The sequence below is a fragment of the Schistocerca cancellata genome, chromosome 5, assembly GCF_023864275.1.
Source record: "Schistocerca cancellata isolate TAMUIC-IGC-003103 chromosome 5, iqSchCanc2.1, whole genome shotgun sequence".
NCBI classification, from domain to species: Eukaryota; Metazoa; Arthropoda; class Insecta; order Orthoptera; family Acrididae; genus Schistocerca; species Schistocerca cancellata.
In genome coordinates, this window is record NC_064630.1 from 412,157,104 (window position 1) to 412,179,067 (window position 21,964).

General features: G+C 39.2%; 1 protein-coding gene across 3 annotated transcripts in view; it reads right to left on the bottom strand.

Moving 5' to 3' along the window:
- LOC126189051 (mucosa-associated lymphoid tissue lymphoma translocation protein 1 homolog) overlaps positions 1-21,964 on the bottom strand; it is a 147,376-nt gene that overhangs the window by 42,974 nt on the left and 82,438 nt on the right. For all 3 annotated transcript variants that reach the window (XM_049930909.1, XM_049930908.1, XM_049930910.1), the window contains exons 9-10: positions 15,982-16,187; positions 11,469-11,567 (exon numbers count right to left, since the gene is read on the bottom strand). In XM_049930909.1, coding sequence (XP_049786866.1) covers positions 11,469-11,567; positions 15,982-16,187 — 305 coding nt within the window. The remainder of the gene's footprint in view (positions 1-11,468; positions 11,568-15,981; positions 16,188-21,964) is intronic.

Below are 21,964 nucleotides of genomic sequence, written 5' to 3' on the forward strand. Positions count from 1 at the left end.
GGTCTGGCCTATTTGTAGCTACTAGGTCCAAAATATTTCAATTGTATGTAGGCTACCCAGCTAGCTGCTCAAGACAATTTTTAGAAAACTTGTTCAAAAGCATTTTGCATGACTGTCTGTCTGTACCCTCCCACAATGAACCCGTAGACATCCCTGTCTATACTCGACATGTTAAAGTTGCCTCCAACTAATATTGCATTATTTGAGTATTAACACACTATTGACCATAGACTTTCTTTGAATGTTTCTAGAACTGCAACATCGCAATTGGCTGATCAGTATAAATATCCAACAATTAACTTCGTTTCACCTACACTTGTTATATTCTACCAGACGACTTCACTGTCACAGTCATCTTCAACCTTAATAGACACAATATTTTTGTCAACTGCAATGAAAACTCCCCTTGCCATGGCCTCTAATCTGTCTTTCCGATACATATCCCATGACTCACTAAATATCTCAGAGCTTTCAACTTCAGGTTTCAGCTAGCTTTTTGTCTCAAGAATAATTTGAGTACGAGAACCTTTCTGGAGGGCAATAAATTCAGAAACTTTATTACGAATAGTTCGGCAGCTACAGTTTGCATTCAGTAATTTTTGTGACATACCAATGAAACTCAACAAAGGAGTATATATGCTACAAGGTCCACAGGTTAACTCTCATGGCTAAGATTGAAACACAAGAGATCGTATATCAGTACAAAAGAATTTGTGGAGAATATAAATAACAAATGTTCATGATTATAAAAGGCAGTCCAGGGAATGTGTCATTCATAACATTGTGCTGACTGTACGGATGTAAAAGTGAAACATACAATAAATCACTAATTCATTACAGTCCAAATCTGTTCACAGGTGTAAAACAATAAAAGCAGAAACACAAAGCTATTATTAAGTGCACTTGTGTGCTATGCTGATAACTAGTTAGTGTACTATTTTCATTAGTATAGTACATTAGATGTACTACACTACAAAACTAATGTATCCTTGATGGTGAGTGTTCATAAGAGACAAGGGTTTTGTTGGGAGTGCCTCACGGAAGTGTGATACGGCTGCTCTTACTCTCCATACACATAAATGATCTGATGGACAGAGAGAGCAGCAGTCTGCTTTTGATGCTGTGGTTTATGGTAAAGTGGCATTGTTGAGTGACTGTAAGGAGGATACAAGATAACCTGGACATAGTTTCTAATTGGTGTGATGAATGCTAAATTGCTCTACCTGTAGAAAAATGTAAGTTAATGCAGATGAGTAGGAAAAACAATACAGTCACATTGATTAAATATCCAGGCATAACGCTGCAAAGCGATATTTAAGGAGATTACATACAGTACACTAGTGTGACCCATTCTTGAGTACTCCTCGTGTGTATGCAATCTCCACCAGGTCAGATTAAAAGGAAAATATCAAAGCAACTCAGAGGCAGGCTGTTAGATTTGTTATTGGTAGGTTCAATCAACATGACAGTATTACGGAGATCCTTCATGAACTGAAGTGGGAATCCCTGGTGGGAGTTGATGGTCTTTTTGCAGAACATTACTGAGAAAGTTTAGAGAACTAGCATGTGAAGCCGGTTGCAGAGTGATTCTACTGTTACCAACATATGTTTCACATAAAGATCACAAAGGTAAGATAAGAGAAATTAGGACTTGTGCAGAGGCATATAGAGAGGCGGTTTTTCCTTGCCCTTTTTGAGAGTGAAACACGAAAGGATTTTTTTTTTTCCAGAATACTTAGAAATACTCATGTTTACTGGGAGAAATAACTGTCTACATACAGTAAGAATGTAGATTTATTTTATTACAGACAATTCTCTTACTTCCACCAAGAGTTCAGATCATTTGTATTACTGACTAAAGGACGACAATTAACTATTTTGGAAAATCTAGTTATTCATAGTTTCTACTCTACATATATGTGCAACTTGACCGAGCTGGGTAATTCAGTGGACTTGCATTTGTGAGGACACTGGTTCAAACTTGCACCTGGCCATCCTGATTTAGGCTTCCTGTCATTTCCCTAAATCACTGAAGGCAAATGCCAGGATGGTTCCTTCAAAAGGGCATGGCTGCTCTCGCTCTCCATCCTTCCCTAACCCAATATTGTGCTCCGTCTCTAATGATGTCAACGATACATTAAACACTAATGTCCTCCTCCTCCTTTTATGTGCACAAATTGTAAAAAAATCTCTAGCACCAGGTACAGGACTCCATTCTAAACAGCAGATGGTGTAAAGTTTACATGAACTTTACTTTATATTTTATTTGGTGGTTATTTATGTGGAACTTTGTTTGAACATGATATATTTGAAGCAATAAATTTCATTAAAGGATAAATATATTAATAAAAGACTCTAAGGACAGCAAGAACAATGAAGAGGTCTCTGCAAGGCATTCAGTTACAGGCTTTATACAATGTTCTTACTGCACCACACAAAATTATAAATGTTTTATTAGCGCTTGCTGTTCTTTCTGATCAAAGGTTTCAACTGGAGGCTCTCCATGTCCTGTTCTGAGCATCTTCCCTTATCTGTCTGTCCTCTTTTAATGCCGCCATCATTTCAGTTCTCTTCCTCTCATTCCTTACTCTTTGCCTTCAGTAATTCTTTGTTGTAGTATTTGTCCCCGCCAAGATTTTTTCTAATTCTGATCACTTCAATAATGTTCTTTCTTCCCCAATTTCTGTTAGGCCACTTCACCTTATGTTTTCTTGTCCACAGCCACATTTCAAAACTTTTGAAATACCTTTATTCTTTCTTTTCAGTGGTTCATGATTTATTGCTACATAACACTACACTCCTGACATAATATTTTAACAACTCTTTCTCCTGTTTCCCTAGAATTCTTTTGTACATTAGTAGGAGTTCTTTCATATGTTAGTAACTGCTTCACCTGCTTCCTACTCCTTATTTCTTCTGTGCAGCTTTGATTCCCTGTTGTTAGCCTTCTCAGGTAAAGAAAGGCTTTTTTTTCTTCTTCTTCTTCACGGATGGATCACTTAGGACCACGTGTAATCAACATTTGTTGGCCTTCCTTTTCACCCAGTATTCCTTCATAAACAACGAATGGGCTAGCTTTCGTTGCGTAGACCACGTATGTCGGTTAGTTTTTCTCTCTTCTTCCTCAAAACCCCATGTGTTTGTGATTTTTCTGATTTCATTTCTACCGCATAGATTTGGAGACCCTAATTCTCTCAGGTCTTTTTCTGTCTGTTTGTGCCAGTTTGGTCTTGTAGTTCTGTTCTTTAAAAATGTATGGATTTTGTGCGTTAACCTGTTTGAGTCCATTCTTTCTAAATGCCCCATGAATTGGATTCTTCTCATGCACATTGTGCCTGTTATTTTGGAGATATTTTTATATATTTCTGCATTTGGTTTTGGATAATGCACACCATCTTTAGTTCTTGATCCTAGAATTTTCCTCATTATGTTACGTTCTTTCACTTCTAATTCCTCTTTGTAGTGTTCTATGTTGAAGGTTTAGTGTCTCAGATGCTTAGAGAGCTTCGGGTTTAATTACTGTTGTGTAGTGTCGTATTTTGCAGTTCCAAGAGAGACTCTTTTTGTTGTAAGTGTTTTTTGTTAATTGAAACGCCGTCTCCATTTTCTGGACTCTTGATCTGACAGATCTCTTTTCATTACAATTTTCTGCAATCCATTCACCTAAAGATTTAAATTCTTTTACTTGAGAGATGTAGTTATTACCAATTTTGAGATCAGAAGGTGCATCTTTGATGTCAGTCATAAATTTTGTTTTTTCAAATGAAATTTGTAATCCTATTTTTGCTGCCTGCTCTTGTAATAATTCTAGCTGTTTCTGTACATCGGTAATGTCTTGTGCGATCAGTGCCATGTCATCAGCAAATGCTAAACAGTCTAATTCTATGCCCTTACGTCTTGGTCCCAGTCTGTGTGCTGGTGCACCTGCTTTTCCCCATTCTCTAACAACTTTTTCAAGAGCACAATTGAAGAGCACTGGGGACAGTACATCCCCTTGTCATAGTCCTGTGTCTATTTCAAATTCTGTGTTCATTTCTCCCATAAATTTTACTTTGGATTTGGTCTCCGTGAGTGTTTCTTTTATGATGTTTGTTGTCTTTTGATCTAGTCCAAATTCTGCTAATACTTCAAAAAGGAATTCTCGGTCTATACTGTCATATGCTTTTTTAAAGTCAACAAAAAAGGCATTTACTTGTTTTATAATTTTTTTTTTTTTCCCATCTAGGAATATGTCAACTACAGCTTCCTTGATGCTTATTCTCATCACGTTTTTCCTTTATATGTTTATCTTCCTTCCATACTCCTTACCCCTTCTTGCAACACTCTTCAGCATCTTCTATAGCTCCTCTTCTGAATGCTAGCACTGCAATCACCTATGTATTTTATAGTCTTTATCCTTCTGCCTTCAATTACAATGCCTCTTGCATTCTCTATGGCCTTATCTATCAGTTATTCTCCATATACACTATACTAAGTATCTGGTCACATGGCTGAAAATGACTTAAAAGTTCATGGTGCCCTCCATCGGTAATGATGGAATTCAATATGATGTTGGCCCGCCCTTAGCCTCGATGGCAGCTTCCACTCTCGCAGGCATACGTTCAATCAGGGGCTGGAAGGTTTCTTGGGGAATGGTAGCCCATTCTTTACAAAGTGCTGCACTGAAGAGAGGTATCAATGTTGGTCGGTGTGACCTGACACAAAGTTGGCATCCCAAAGGTGTTCTATGGGATTCAGATCAGGACACTGTGCAGGCAAGTCCATTACAGAAATGTTATTGTCATGTAACCAGAGGCCGTGCGTTATGAACAAGTGCTCGATCGTGTTGACAGATGCAGTCGCCATCCCCGAATTGCTCTTCAACAGTGGGAAGCAAGAAGGTGCTTAAAACATCAATGTAGGCCTGTGCTGTGATAGTGCCACACAAAACAAGAAGGGGTGCAAGCCCCCTCCATGAAAAACACAACCACACCGTAACACCACTGCCTCCGAATTTTACTGTTGGCACTCCACTGAAAATTTGTATCCCATCTTACACCCCCACACTAAAAACAATAGTATCACAAAAAATGATTCCAGAAGACTGGGGCAAAATATTGGCAGTATTTAGTCACAATTCTAGATTTTCAGACTTCTCTGTAGGTTGATATTGTCACAGCAATTAATGCCCAGTGACTATAATCAATTTGCCTTCAGGCCAGAGCACTTTTTGAAATGTTTCTAGATACAATCAATCATTATTAGCAGGGAATTTGATCATAAGAACTGTTAAAATAAAACTTTAAGAATCTGAATACATTTTGCACTTCTAAAATAGATTACCACTGAAAGTTTTATTTTATGTGATGGAATGTTTCATTTTTTTTATATGTGAATTAAATATTACAGGATGAACAGTCTGAGACACACATTCTTGTTAACACAATGATTCATCTTCGAAACAACTGGTGAATCATGCCCACTGCACTCTGGTCACAAATATAATATTGAAACTTATTTTCTAGGATATATGTGATATGTTCTCAAGCCTTTGATTTCTTATTCACTGCCATCAATATGCACTAAAAGCATTGAGTTTAGAATTGCTCTCTTCTATTCCTAGAAAATGAGTGTTATAGCTAAAACGAAATGTCCAAATTTTCTTCATGTATTCTTGGCATTGCACTTGATGGCACGTATGTTACTTGCTGCGAAGCAAGGGCAGCACCTCAATTTGTATCTCAGCTGCTGGCCCTATCCACAAGAGTCTGAGCCTGTTATTTCCCTTCAGTCTTTCAGAGTGCCACGGAATTGTGATGTAAAGCAGGTTTACATTCCTGAGGGTCTCATGAAGCATGCTTTATAAGAACTGCAATCAGAAGCTGTCTTCTATCTCAAAATACATGCGCTCATTTCCCACCCTTACAAGCACCTGAGAGAGAGAGAGAGAGAGAGAGAGAGAGAGAGAGAGAGAGAGAGAGAGAGAGAGAAGCATATATGTTTTAAAAAAAGACTTGAATCTTGTCAACAATAAAATCACTGCATTCTTTTGAGTGGAATTAATGTTAAGATGACTCCCATGTGTTCCTGCTACAGGAAGCTGTGCAGTACGGAAAAGATTTCAATGCAGTGTCAAAGCGACGGATTTACATATCCTCGCGTGGCCAAACCGCTGTCTCCCAAGCTAGTTCCACTGACAAGTTGATTTCCTTGTGACTACCACAATGCAGATTAGAAGATAGTGAGAGCTCGGCTGTGGAATCATCAGTCAAATTATCAACATTCCTGCAAATGTTGACAAACGCAGACACGCCCTCTGAAGGAACAGTACGCCATTAATGAAAAGACAAAGACAAAGGGATACTGACGGGGAAAAAATTGCAACAACAAAAAATAATTAATAAAGAGTAATGAAATTTCAGGAATACATTTGTCTAGGAAATATATTTAAGTGATTAATATTGCAAGATCACAGGTTAATGTAAGTGCAAATGTGTAATGCTGGTACATTAACAACCAGTGTAGTTGCCAAAATGCAAGCATGCAAATGTGCATGCTTTGCATTGTATAGGTGCCGCATGTCTGTTTGTGGGATGGAGTTCCATGTCTGTTGCACTTGGTTGGTCAATACAGGGATGGTTAATGCTGGTTGTGAATGGTAGTACAACTGTTATCCAATGATGTCCGATATGAACTCGATTGGAGACAGATCTGTTGATTGAGTAGGCCAAGACAACATATCTATACACTTAGAGCATGTTGGGTTACAACAGCAGCATGTTGGCAAGTGTTTTTCTGTTGGGAAACACCCCCTGAATGCTCTTCATTAATGGCAGCATGACAAGTCAAATCTGTTCCAGCCTAAAGTCAAGCGCTGGCATGCCAGTCAGAAATGATAGAGCAGAGAGGGCTGTGAAGAAGACATCAGCCAAGAGCACACTGACCGACCCCTCTCTAGGATGACAATGTGACAGCAGTGTCCTCTAGGTGAAGAGAACATAAGCTTCAAGGCCAGCGACCTATAGAAGCATCCACTGTATTACCTCACTTATATCGGAATAGTTACTCTGAAGTACACTAATTACTATAACTCACGAATTGGTTCCACAACTTCATTATTAATTTCTACAATTTTCTTTTCAACACAGTGATTGGACATTATTTGGGCCATGTTGTTGTTGTTGTTGTTGTTGTTGTTGAGAAAATGAATTCATTATGTTGGATTTCATATTTTATCATTAGTCTGACACTTCCCAAGCGTCTATAACTGCATGATGTATCAGCAGACAATTCATGCAGATTCCAGGATACTGACTTTCTGCTCTCTACAGTACAAAGGATTGCTGAAAGTCACAAGGGAATTATTTTTACTGAGGAAGAAAATACAGCAACATAAATCTGTAATTCAAAACATAATTGCAACCACATTTCAGTGGCTACTCCTGCACGAAGCTATTTGAACATTTACATTCTGTGAGCCTAGATCCCCTTTGGCAGAACATCAAACAATGTTTCTTGCAATTAAGGCTCAATCACATCAAACCTAATTTTTATACTTTTCTCGCAGATTAAGGGAAACTATATTATGGTAGTCGAAGGCTTGATAAATGGCAAAATATAAAAACAGAAGAATAAAAATATGGCTTGCTATGCTTTTTGTAATCTAAATGAGGTTTTCAGAATTAAGGTTCAGGTCTCTCTGATACTGAAACTTTACAATCAATGTGTATTATGAGGTTTGACATATGAGAGTGAGAAATGTACTTTTAATGCAGAAACAATTCAAAACTGAGGGGTCCTCAGTGGGCAGGAGAAAGATGCCATCTAGGAATCGTGAGGAGACACATAAAACAACTGGATTAGAGAACAGGACATATACGCAGGCAAATCATGGAAGTTATTTTGTGATCTTTTAAGAGAAGAGAGAAGTCCAAGTCAATACTCTCATGGAAGATGGATGCTTATGGCTGACAGACTGTAATGCAGGGAGAATTTTGGGAAATCTTTTAAATGCTGTTACTGACAGAATTGTTATTGATTTGTAGCATTCTTAAAATAATTCAAAATGATCTCAGCATATAACATTCCTTAATTGTTTGCTAAATTTTGTTTTCTTTTCATTGAAATCATCAGAAATTGTTAATTGAGTCTGTGCAGAATTATGTGGTACATTACATTTATTCGTAAGTCCCATCATAACTACGAGACCCCAAAGTATACATTACCACAAAGATACAGTGCTATCATGAGCAGGTTCTGTAGACTAGATTAACAATGAACCATGATTAATGATATGTGGCTTACATTATATATTTAGAGCATTTGTCATTCTCTACTTGGGTTTAAAAAAGGCTGTCAGTCAGTTTATTACTATTTGCCAAACTTTTATTAATGCTGGCTTTCTTAGTTTTGATTTGGCAGAAATCGAGAGAATTCAAGTTGACACATCCAGCCGCTACCAGTCTAAAAGATCAAACAATAAAAGTAGTGAGTATTACTATGTAGCAACTATACATGAACGTCATGTTATGCTGTTTGTTTTTAAATGAGTGATGGTGAAATTGTGACATCAGCAAAAAGTGATACTTTTTACTTATTACGTTCATGAAATGTTGAAGTGTCTGTGTCACATATACTTCCCTAAATGTTTGTTACTGTACACTACTCATCTTACCATGGCAGCTTGAGTGTGCTTGGTATATCTTATTTCCATGGCTCGTTTCACACAGTTATGAGAGGTACTCAAAGGAAAACCGAACACCCACCACAATGGAACGAAGAAAAATGATCACCACATGTTTTAAGAGATTTATCCCACTGGGAGATGAGATGAACAATTCCCGTTTCTTAGAAAGCGGTTGGCAGCTGATGGATTCACAACAGCACCCACTCTTTCAGTTCCTTGTCTGACAGAAACCGATGTCCATGCAGCTCTTTCTTCAGATTGCCACAGACGTGAAAATCACACGGGAGAGATCCAGAATGTACGGATGATGTTACAATGTTTCCTAACCAAATCACTTAAGTGTAGCCTGTGTCTGATTGGCAGGGTGGGGGCAGGTTTATCATGCACCAAGGAGACTCTGTCTGACAGCATTCCTGGACATTTTGGCTCTACAGCACACCACTGTTTGTGGAAAGAATTTTCACAGTGCTGCACACTGATTGTGGTTCCATACTATAGGAACCCATGAGCAGTGTGTGCCCGCTGTGTTGGAGGAGGAGAAATTGTGTGAACAGCCTTTGATTTCTCTGCAGGGGGAAATGTGGGATGTTCCCACTGTTGGCTCTGCTGTTGGGCAGAGTCATCCTGTTGCACAGTAATGCCCGTTCTCACATTGCCAACTGGACGAAGTCTATGATTCAGCAATTTGGTTGGGAAACAAAAGTTCTCTGTACAGCTTGGATCTTTCACAATGTGATTTTCACATCTTTGGTGATCTGAAGAAAGACTTGTGGACACCAGTTTCAGTCGGACAAGGAAGTGCAAGAGCGAGTGCAGTTGTAAATCTGTCAGTGGCAGACTGCATTCTATGAAACAGGAATTGATTGGCTCATTTCCCAGTGAATAAATGTGTGGTGAATATTTTTGAATGGAACCAGTCCATGGTTCCATTGTGGCAGGTGTTCAGTTTTAATTTGACTGACTCTTATATGTTGATGAGCAAGAAAGTTTGACCATAATATAGTTTCTCTTAAACTGCGAGAAAACTATAAAAATATGTCCATCTTTGAAGAACAAAAATTATTGGTTTTGATGGGATTGAGCCTTAACTGCAAGGAACATTGTTTCACATTCTGCTAAAGGGGATCTAGGTTCACAGAATGTAAATATTCAAATAGCTTCTAGCAGGAGTAGCTGCTGAAATGTGGTTTCAATTATGCTTTGAATTACTGGTGATTTATGTTGCTGTATTTTCTTCTTCAGTAAAAATAATTCTGCTCTCTACAGAACAAAGGGTTGCTGAATTCATAAGGGAATTATTAAAAAAAAGACATGTTGAGAGGTTGGTGGAAAAAAATAAATCAGTGCGCTGTGTTTTGCAACTCAAATATTGAGGGTGTAATCACTCAGTATTTTTTGGAGTTAAATAAAATCAATATTAAAGACTGTAGATGATGCAATCATCTTTTTCTAAGAGAGAGAGAGAGAGAGAGAGAGAGAGAGAGAGAGATAGAGAGAGAGAGAGAGAGATGGTTAAACATACATTCATTCATGCACTCCACAGACTGAAAAAATGTCCATGACAAACTTCCATCTGAATCTGGTAACAGAGTGTTTCAAACAACATGTTGCAAACAAACACACAAATGTACAGAGAGAAGGAAAATCTCATACAGTTCACATCAGAATTGTTGCAAATAATACTTGAAGTAAATTTCACATAAATGTAGATGTGGATTTTGAAGAAGAAAGGTAATTTGAAATTACACTCTCATGAACGTGGATGGGAATGGAAAATGGCTGAGGCATTTTTTGATGACCAATTCTAACAGTTGCCTAAAGTGATTGAGGGAAACCACAAAATACTAGAATTAGAGTTGTTGGGCAGGGACTGTAATCTTACTCCTGTAGAACAACAGATAGTGTCTTAACCAATGCCCTATTTTGCCCAACACATACAGTCTGAGCAAAAATCGAAGCATAACAATAAACTTGTGTCACGTACAGTTCCAATGTTTAATTGTTAAACTCTGCACACTTCAAAGAAAATCCTAAATAAAATCAAACATTTTGTAAAAAAAGAAGATACATAAAGAAGTACATGTATTTTAATCTTTACTAGATGAAACATAGCATAGAAAGATGGGAGGGGAAATCATATTTATTTTATCACAGAGTTCAACAAAATAAAGAACACTCAGCACTCAATAACTATTTAAATTACCATTAAAAATTATAACTACTAAAAAAGTCAAGAATGATAAGGTGTTTCGAAAACCTGCATAGATATACAGTTACAGAGTCCCAGCATTCGGGAAGCTATCAACGTTAAGAGTCAAACCACATTGGTGGATTGTCATACTAAAACTGAGTATACCCAAAAACCATTTGTCAAAAGTGTAACATATCCTACAGGGCGTTATCTGGCCTGGTTCATTCAGCAGTCATGCTTTGTATACTTTTGACAACCATCTTTTGGGTGTACTCAATTTTAGTATGACAACCCACCAATATGATTTGACTCTTAATGTGGATAACATCCCGAAAAATCAGAGTCCATAACTGTCTATACACATACTAAGAATATAACCATTATAAACCTGAAAATGCGACTACACTGATGTGAGACCGGTAGTTTGCAAATAAAGCACCATCATAGGGCTATGCAGCTTTTGTAAGCACCTCATCATTCTTTACTTTTTTACTTGTTATAACATTTATGATTAATGCAGCCATAACATAGCACACATTAAACACATTAGTTAGCAGTCAGATCTATATTTTTCTGTAATGTATTATTGTACGATTTTTTGTTTTCACATACCAATAACTGGATCTGTTAAAAAGTATGGTTTTGAAGTGTTGTAGTACACAGATGGCATCATTCTGTCAGCAGCATCAGAAGGCTCATTGTTCTCAAATTCTAGAAAAACAAAAAAGAGACAATTTTTTTTGTAGGTCTGGGATACAATGAATTAAAATTTAGACAGACATAAAAATCTCATAAAATATTAAAACAGGTAGAAAATATCTGAACTAGTGAATAGTATTATACTTTGTAGAGTACACACTCTGTGTTTACCAGCTTCAGCCAGAGGAAACGGGGCAGTGCCGATGGCTCAACAGTTCTGAGATTTCAGAAACTGAAAGCCAAAGGAAATGCAGATAAGAATAATAATACCGGATGACAATTATTGAACTATATGAAAAAAAAATTGTCTTAATTTCTGAATGGTTTACACTGGGACATTGAAACTGCACAGTTGGTCAAGGGGCATGATGGGAATTAGTATGCACAGTATGTTTTTGTACAGCAACGAAGTCTGCTTTCATTTGGATGGGTTCGTCAATAAGCAAAACTGTCACATTTGGCTGCTGAGAATCTGCATTTCATTATTGAGAAGTCTCTTCATCCTCAATAGGTGACTGTGTGGTGTGCAATGTCCAGTCACAGAATAATTGGTGTGATATTCCTTGATGGCATGGATGGTGACTACCGAACAGTACCTGAAGGGTTTGGAAGACGATTTCATCCCCATTATCCAATGTGACCCTGATTTCAACAAGATATGGTTCATGCAAGATGGAGCTTGACCCCATCAAAGCAGGAGTAGGTTTGATGTTCTGGCAGGGACCGCACTCTATCTCTGGGATACGAAGAGGCCACTGGCATGGGCCTCAATTGGCCACCTTATTCTCCGGATCTGAACACATGCAACTCCTTTTTGTGGGGCTATATTAAAGACAAGGTGTACAGTAATAATTCCAAAACCATTGCTGAGCTGCAAACAGCCATTGAGGAAGTCACTGATAGCATTGATGCTCCAACACTTCAGCGGGGCATGCAGAATTTCGCTATTTGTCCGTGCCACATCATCGCCAATGATGGCAGGCATATCGAACTTGTCATAATCTAAATGCAAATATTTGTAGTGATGTTTATATGTTGACTAAAGTGTGTGCATGCCGCAGTTTGAAACTAATTTACTTTTCTTTTTTTCATTTAGTTCAATAATTGTCACCCTGTATACCACAAAACACATACTGACTTTGGGTGAATCTCATACATGTTCTCTGTGTGAGTTCTGTAAAGCCTCAAATTCAAACACTGTGTGTGTTATCACTATCAATAGCATTCTAAAGCTCATCGGAAAATGCCACACTTTTGCATTTGTTGTCATGAGGTAGAGCCTATAACAGCGGCAACTTGTATGGCTTCATAACCAACCAATGTCTACAAACATGCCAAATTGTTGTTGTAGGCAGTTGTAACAGTTTTATGAGACTACAATGGAAAGCAGTTTGAATTTGAAAACATTTTCCCAGAAACACATGGGTGGCTAAGACCCATTCCTTTACACACACATCCTGTGTCTACAGACTGTTGCACCAATCTCTGAATGTTTCATCTGGAGAATGCACTGTAATCATGAATTTACACTTCGCAAATATGAGAACACAAAATTATTTCTGCTATGGAGTAACCATTTTGCAACATGTGAAGGTAACCACATGAACAAAGGACATTCGACATCTAGTGGCAATGAATATAAACTAGACAATTTATCCATTCCTCCAATAGCTGAGCTGTGGCACAGCATTCGTTAGTTATGACAACATAATACTTTGTAATATACATATTAAATTTGAAACAACATGTATTCCTGCATTCTCGCAGCAGCCATGAAATTTTACTTGTATGTGTCACAAGACTGCCTGCAGAGACAGTTGATTTCAAGCTCCAGAGTGTTTGATACCTTACAGCTTCATGACACTTGGGGCAAGGTTGATTTGCAATTAAAGATTTTGTTGCAAACTAACAATTTAAGTGTTTTATACGTTAATATTTTGGGGGAAATTGTATTTGTGGTGGAAGATTATACACCTCAATATTTCACATGCTGCATGAGCGATAGTAATATCTGTAGCTTTGCTATTCCTACACTGGAATTACATAACAGCAGTGTCAATAGCTGCCACCCACACTGGAAAGTTTCAAAAATGGGGAATTCAGGATTAAATCTAATTGAATGGCTCAAAAGGTATATATCCTAAAAGGTGATGTTAAAAACTACTGGGAGATAATGCTGCATAAAAATTCTACACTTGCATGTCCTCCCTCCGAAAGCCCACAAGAGATGAGCATGAAAAGAATATTGCTACAGTGTGTCCCAAGTACAGCTAAGATTTGGCAATGCCATTGCAAATATTTAGCAACTCTGTGATACTGCATTTACTTACATATAAGGTACTCAATTGTACCGATAAATGCACTAGGTATTCCCTTCCCACTTCTGTGAATCATACTAGACAATCTTTATGAAAAATGAGACACTGGAATACAAAATTTAATTTTTGAAGTCCAGGAATGCCATTCTCCACACAAGCAAAAACTGTTCTTACCTTTAATGTTGTGTTATGAGGCTCGGTGACCACTATTGCTATTAGAGATACCTGCCACTGGCCGTGTCTCATTAGCTCAGTGGCTCCCCAGGTGTCTGGTGATGTAAGGGGGGCATAAACTATCAGTTCTAACCCCACTAGAGATCTGTGCACTCAAAGTTCTTATTTTTCATTTTATTTAATGAAGCTGCAATTGCTAGAAGGAATTCTTTAATGAAATCTGAAGAAAATCTTTGCACATTAAGTCTTCTTGCAAGCTTGACTTAATAAGCTGTGTTAGTGGTCATAGATGTCTGCTTTGTGAATATCAAGCTGCTTCACCATACAAATGTCTCTGAACAGGTGATACAGTCTGACTGACTACCTTAAATATAACTTTTGATCAGTGTTAAGTTCTCCATGAATCCAGACAGGGATCTCCAAACATGCAATGTGCGTGCACTGCAATAGAGAATCCAATTGAAGGTATTCACATAGCTTATTACATACATTTACCATAAGGAGCCAAACAACAGTGAAACACAACTCTGCACTCACTGTAGATTTACAGAAACATGTGAATTCCCTACAAAAAAATTACATCTAGAACCACCTTTAAATGGTAAAAGAATGACATTTAACACATTAATAATAACAATAAACAACATATTGAGGTACTTTAAATGGATCACAAAATATAAAATAATTTTGAGCCACAGTCATATACTGGTATAACAAAACCAGTAAAAGCCCCATTTCTTTAAAGAAGAGAACTCTGGAGTTTAAAAGAGGTTGAAATGTCTCATTACTCTACAAATGAGTTAATGAGTTAATGGGTTAAATATTTTACGTTAAGCTTGTACCCAAGAAAAAATTTTGAAATGATTCCTGAAGTATGTTGGGTGTCGCTGAGTGCTCTCATTATGAAACACTGAATGAATATAGTCTGGGTAATTTGCACTCTATATTGAGCACAAGCAAGCTCTTCATCCATCTCAAAAGTTTATGATGTTATGTCTCCTGAACTGTGTGTTGTATGATGGTATAATTTTGGAGGTACATTCAGTCGTTATCTAGATACTGTCTGCAAACTGTGTTGAGAATATAGTCAGTAGTAAAGAAGTAATAAACTAAACTCCATGTCTGATGCTAAAGCTTTACTGCATGAACAGCGGAAATGTAGTAAGTGATAAGGTTTTTCCATTCTTCATTTTTCAGGTTAAATGTAAATGTCGTGTGACTAGGGCCTCCTGTATGGGAGACAATTTGCCGGATGCAAGTTTTTCGATTTGACGACACTTCGGTGACTTGCGTGTCAATGGGGATGGAATGATGATGATTAGGACAACACAACACCCAGTCCCTGAGCGGACAAAATCTCCGACCTAGCCGGGAATCGAACCCGGGCCCGTAGGATTGACATGCTGTCACACTGACCACTCAGCTACTGGGGGCGGACAACATTCATGTGAAAGGCACTATAAAAATGTAGGCAACTACTGGTCTGGACTGGCAGATGCAGTCATATGATACTAAGTTTACCGATAGACCACTATCGAAGATGTCACAGGACGGCTCAAATGAAAGACTTGACTTCCTCCAGGAACTGCCACAGCCTACAGTGCTGCCAGTTTGTGCATACTGTTGGACTTAGAGAAAATTATCAAGAGGCCAAGTTTATTGTTCCACATCATAAGTGTAGTGGACTTAGACCGCGGCCGATGTCCTTGTTTTTTGTCAAAGTGTGTCATTATCAAAATTTCTCTTCATTGAAATTCACAACATTGAGTAAAAAGCTAAAAACTGGCCTGTAGAACTTGTTTTTAAATCTTTAGGTTGAGAATAACTAGTACTCTTACGTGAATGAACAATCGTCTAAAAAAAATACTACACCTAATATCAAGAATCCTTAAACTGTATACCATGGAATGAATCTAAACTTTACAATTACTTACCTTCAGAAACTTTATTCACTATTGTCAGTACGGACAGGTCGCTACCGAGAAATTTTTTCAAATATTTAACATAAAGACCATTTGTTTCATGTTTTCTTTCAAAGGACTTTAGATTACTTGATGTAGCATACGCTCGAATGATATTTCTGTCTTGTTTGTATTCAGGAAAGTCATACTTCTCCCAGAACAGTGCTGGATTTTGATCCCTGAAATTAAGGTACAAAAACAAAACTATTCACAATAAATATGGTAATGGAAATTCCTTGGTGGAATATAAATAATGGAAGGAGTATACGTAACAACTCAATGGATAGTACAGTGGTTAACAGACACACAAATACGACTGTAAATGCTGCTAAACTTTCAGATCCTTCTTCAGAGTTAAAACACACACACACACACACACACACACACACACACACACACACACGCGCGCGCGCGCGCAACCTGAATGGGACAATGTAGCACAGAATATACACGACCTGACAAAAAAAATGAAGCATCCATAATAAATCTGCAGATATCAATACAACTTCTTACACATGCGCACCATCGGTGGGAATGTTAATGATTGCACATGGCACGTGTCTCCCAGAACAGTCTGCATGATGTTGAACACTCCGAAGTCCAACAAGACTCCCAGATGTGTCCCCGACAGAATGTGTGGGACTAGTTCGGATGTTAACTCCACACCAGTGGCAGTATGCAAGCTATGAAGACCAGTTAGAACAGTTGTGGGTCAGACTGCCTCAGGATAAGATATAATGTCTTTATGAACCCTTCCCAACCGAATAAGTGCATGCATCCAGCCCAGAAGGAGTACAGTGCACTGGTGTAAGCTGTCACCAGCACACAGGTCGGCAAAGATGTTGCAAGAAGATTGATAACAGGCGCTGGAGCAAGCACGCCTCTCAGGAGAGAGGCCAAAGACAGAATCACAAACAACGAGCCGCTAACATCCTCTCAACCGCCAGTATTTAGATTGCTGCCATGGACCGGAGGGTCCAGACAGACACAAAATCAGAGTCATCAGTCGCAGCCCAGCCAGACAATCAGCCCAGTTGCAGACAGTCGGTCACAGTTACTAGTTCCATTACTTGTGTTTATAGCGTGACTTGTACTTGGCCAGCAGTAAGGCTAACATGGACTATTAAGGAAGAGCTTGTACCACAACAACTTCCTTGAAGATAAGTAACTTCTTGTTCTTATGAATATAGAACCTTTGCTATTACATGTGCGCAGTTGTGTTATAGAAAGAGGATACTGGCGTCACCGAACAACATCCTCTCCTTGCTTCCTATGGTACAAGACTACATTGTCAATGACGATACAAAATACAGCATCATACTGATATGTGGGCACATACTACCAGGTTCCCTGTAAATGTGACTTGATTTTGATTGATTGGCTGATTTGGGGGAGGGGCTGTACGGCGAGTTCATCGGTCCCATCAGATTAGGGAAGGAATCATCCTGACATTTGCCAGAAGCAATTTAGGGAGATCACAGAAAACCTAAATCAAGATGGCCAGACATGGGTTTGAACCATCGTCCTTCTGAATGCGAGTCCAGTGTGCTAGCCATCGTGCCACCCTGCTTGGTTCTTGATTTTGTTATCACCAAAATAGCATGGCACATCTGCTCACGGGATAAGTACAGTAACCAGGTCCAAATGGATGTGGGTGGCAGTAGTTATTTGCAGACAATAGTGCAGTGTGGAGAGTTGCATCAAATTGGTCCTATGTGGTGAGCTGTTATTGTTAATTCATTTTGTTGTTAATCACATTGTTACATTCTGTTATTAATACTTACAATAATACATTAGATGATTGCCAATGTGCCAGACTCTGCTGCAGTAGCGGCACTGCATACTAATGTCAAGTGTGGGGATTTGATGCAATGCTGGATATGATATGTGACCTCAACTCCTCTGTACTGAAGGCAATCCAAACTGCAATCATCACATCAGTGAATTAGAGCATCTTCTTCCGACAACTCCACATGAGACATTTCAACTGGATAATGTCTGGCCATGCACAGCAGCAAACTTGCAAGTCTTCTTCTACGAATCACAAGTATCACTGCTTTGCCTCCAAGTATGTTTGTTTAACGTCATCCACAAAACATATGTACGATATAGCTGGTTGGTAATTGGTTTGTCACAGCACTCCAGGAACCAGTCTCAGTGCTTTGTGAATTCACATACAAAGCATGCAGACTGTGATTTTCAACAAATACATCAAACCCCTCTTTGATTCCAGACCGAGATTTAGAGGTTCTAACTAAAATACATAGGGGTTTCAGATGACACAGAATTCTAAAAATCAATGTAATGTACCCACTTGGTTCATTATTCCATATTTATTCTTCTTGCTGTTGCTGTTTTCACAAACATTTACATAAACTTGCATGAGCATACTTGAATAAAGAACAAGCTCATAATGAATTGCAGCTAATATTAGCATGGGGAGAAAGAAAAAAAAACACATGTGTCTTGAAGGAAAGGATTACATATTTTGAAGTTATTAAGAAGACTGACTTAACATATTATGTTGTTGTTCTTACGTATATACTTTCTGGATTACTGAAAGACAGCAGTTTTAGAAAACAAATGTACGATCATATGGAACACCTTAAAAATATGAGTCTGGATATAAACTTGCTGATATGCTAATGGGCATTCAAATGACAATTGTGGCTACTCTGGGAAGAGTATTGTATAACTCAAGCATTGTATAACTCAAGAGATTATACAAAACAACTTTTAGTCAGTGAGAAGCTCTCCCAGACTATTCACCAACAACAAGTCCATCATTAAATATTGAGACTGTTTATGGGAATGGTGATCTGTCCCACAGTGTCATGCTGTTGTGCCTTCACACATCTTTATAATCAATGTGCCAACGATAGTCTCGGGCATTAATGTTACACTGAGTTTCACAATTTCCACAAAAGTTAATTGCTACATTGCCATTAACACAGTTTCGTTATACAAGCAGACACAAAGTTCAGAAAAACTTCACTGTCTCAGAAATACAACTCCCTTTGCCTATGAACAGATGTCTTTTCCTTTTGCCGGCCGGAGTGGCCGAGCGGTTCTAGGTGCTACAGTCTGGAACTGCTCGACTGCTACAGCCGCAGGTTCGAATCCTGCCTCGGGCATGGATGTGTGTGATGTCCTTAGGTTAGTTAGGTTTAAGTAGTTCTAAGTTCTAGGGGACTGATGACCTCAGAAGGTAAGTCCCATAGTGCTCAGAGCCATTTGAACCTTTCCTTTTAGCAAACAGGATAAATCACTTATTTTATCAACAGCAGCAGTTAGTACCTTTTGCTAGTGTTTATCACATGACACATATCAAAAGCTATGTACTATAGACATCACAGGTAAGTGGTAGGTGACATTGAGACACAATAATGTATGAGGGACATTCAATAAGTAATGCAACACACTACTTTTCCTTGGCTAATTTCTGCTTGGGGGGGGGGGGGGGGGGGCAGTACGGATGGAATATTCCTGCTTCAGTCCCTAATGTTGAGTATGTAGAGCTGCCCCCTGCATATTTCAGCCACCACATTTGCATGAATGTTTTGCAGACCAGGTGTGGCCCCTGCCGCAACTAGGAGGTTATTTGTAAACAGAGGAGAGAAGGTACTGTGTACAGTCAAGCCACCAGCAGTCACTGCCATGTTCAGGGGTGCCAGTCTTGCCACTACATGGCATGCAAGTCACAGCATACAGTACTGCAGTTGGGGAATTAATTTATGTCTGCACAGTCACATGCTCATGTAATACCATGCAAGTATCCTTCCACAGGCGTGTACTTAATTGGCACTCTGCCCATGGAGAGCCAGTTATGTCTCGAGCCCTGAGCAACTAGACACCGCCTGTCACTGCCCGCCGAGGTACTGTGCCGTCCTCATCCTGAGCCATGTTGGACGCTATGCTTGTATCTGCTGTTCTGAGGGCACCGCTCCACAGTATTTTTACGACTGCCTATGTGCTCATTACCTTGTGGGACCATGTCATTGCAAGTAGACAGACTATGAGCTCTCAGTCTCATAGGATTGTATTGTCATAGCACCTGCTGCTCATCAGGACAATGCCTACAAGTTATCAGCCTTGTGGGACTGAATCGTCATTCATATTCTCTGCTCCGCAGTACATTGCTGTTCTCAAGTTTCATAGACATTATTTTCAGAGATTTTATTTAGCTTCTTCTTCTTCTCACGGCGTTACAACCATGTGTGCGTTTTAGCCTCATCAACAAGTTTCCTCCATTCTGCTCTCTCCAGCATGGTTCTCCGCCATCCTCGGACTCTGGGAGATTTTATATCTTCTTCCATGTCATCTATCCACCGTTTTCATGGCCTTCCTTTCTGTCTTCTTCCGGTTGGCCTCCTTTCAAAAATCGTTTTAGTAGTTCTTCCAGTATCCATCCTGAAGACATGCTCAAGCCAGGCTATTCTTCTACAAAGGTGAGTCAAATGAAAACCTTAAATTTGTAATAACAAATTGAAATTTTGTGTCGCTATCCTGTAAGTTGGTAAGCGTGCTACTAACAGTATGCAGAATGGCCTGTAGGTGGGAGCATAGTGTAGATGCACACATACCGTTGCAGTATCAGTATAAAGATGGCTGCCCCATTGCGACTTGTACCAGGGAAGAACAGCATTCTGTTATTCGGTTTTTGCAAAGTGAAGGTGTGAAATCTATTGAAAATCATTGACGAATGAAGGTTCAGTATGGTGAGCCATGTTTGTCACAGCAGCAAGTCTACGAATGAAGTAGGAAGTTCGCAAATGGTGTGACTTCAGTGGAAGATGCTCCTCGTCCAGGTCAGGCACAACGACTTGTGACTCCACAGAACATTGCAGCAGTTGAAGCCATAGTGAAGGAAAATCGCCGAGTGACACTGAATGACATTGCAGCATGTTTACAGATTAGTCATGGGTCAGCACACCACATTGTGCATGATGTGCTCCAGTTTCACAAAGTGTCTGCAAGATGGGTGCCACGGCAGCTGACACCTGAAATGAGAGAACGACATGTTGATGCTTGTGAAGAACTTCTTCGGTGCTTTGAACGAGAAGGTGATGGCTTCCTTGCAAGAATCGTTACTGGGGACGAAACCTGGGTTCACTTCCACCAACCGGAAATGAAGAAAGCGAGCAAGGAATGTTGCCACTCATCACCAAAACCAAAGAAGTTTCAAATGGAACCATCAGCAGGAAAGGTTATGCTGACACTCTTTTGGGATGAAAAAGGCATCATTTTGGAGCATTACATGCCTAGAGGGACCACTGTCACCAGTGAATCATACACAGATCTCCTAAAAAATCATCTGCGGCCTGCAATCAAATCAAAGCGACGTGGATTGCTGTCAGCAGGTGTCCTTTTGCAACATGATATTGCAAGGGCCCACACTGCCCGTACAACAGTTGCAACAATCAAAGACCTGCATTTTGAGTGTCTTCCTCATCCACCATACTCACCAGACCTTCCCCCAAGTGATTTCCATATGTTTGGACCACTCAAAGACGCAATGGGAGGAAAGAAGTTCCGTTCTGATGAAGTGGTACACCAAGCAGTGCATGAGTGGTTGCACGGACTACCAAAAGAATTTTTTCTAAAGGAATTTATGCACTTTGTAGGTGCTGGAGGACTTGCATTGAGTGTGGGGGAGATTATGTTGAAAAGTGATACAGCTTTGTACCACTTCAGCACAATAAATAATATTTAAGGTTTTCATTTGACTCACCCTCGTATTTTTTATAATTCTTACGATGCCAGCTTCTTGTATGAAGCGGTCCAGCTCAGTATTCGTCCTACATGTCCAGAAACCATTATCATCCTGAACTGCCCCATACATCTTACGCAGCACCCTACGTTCAAATATCCTGAGCTGTTGCTCCTCAACACTTGCTAGTGTCCATGTTTCGCGTCCATAGGTTACAACTGGCCTGATCACGACCTTATATAGTTG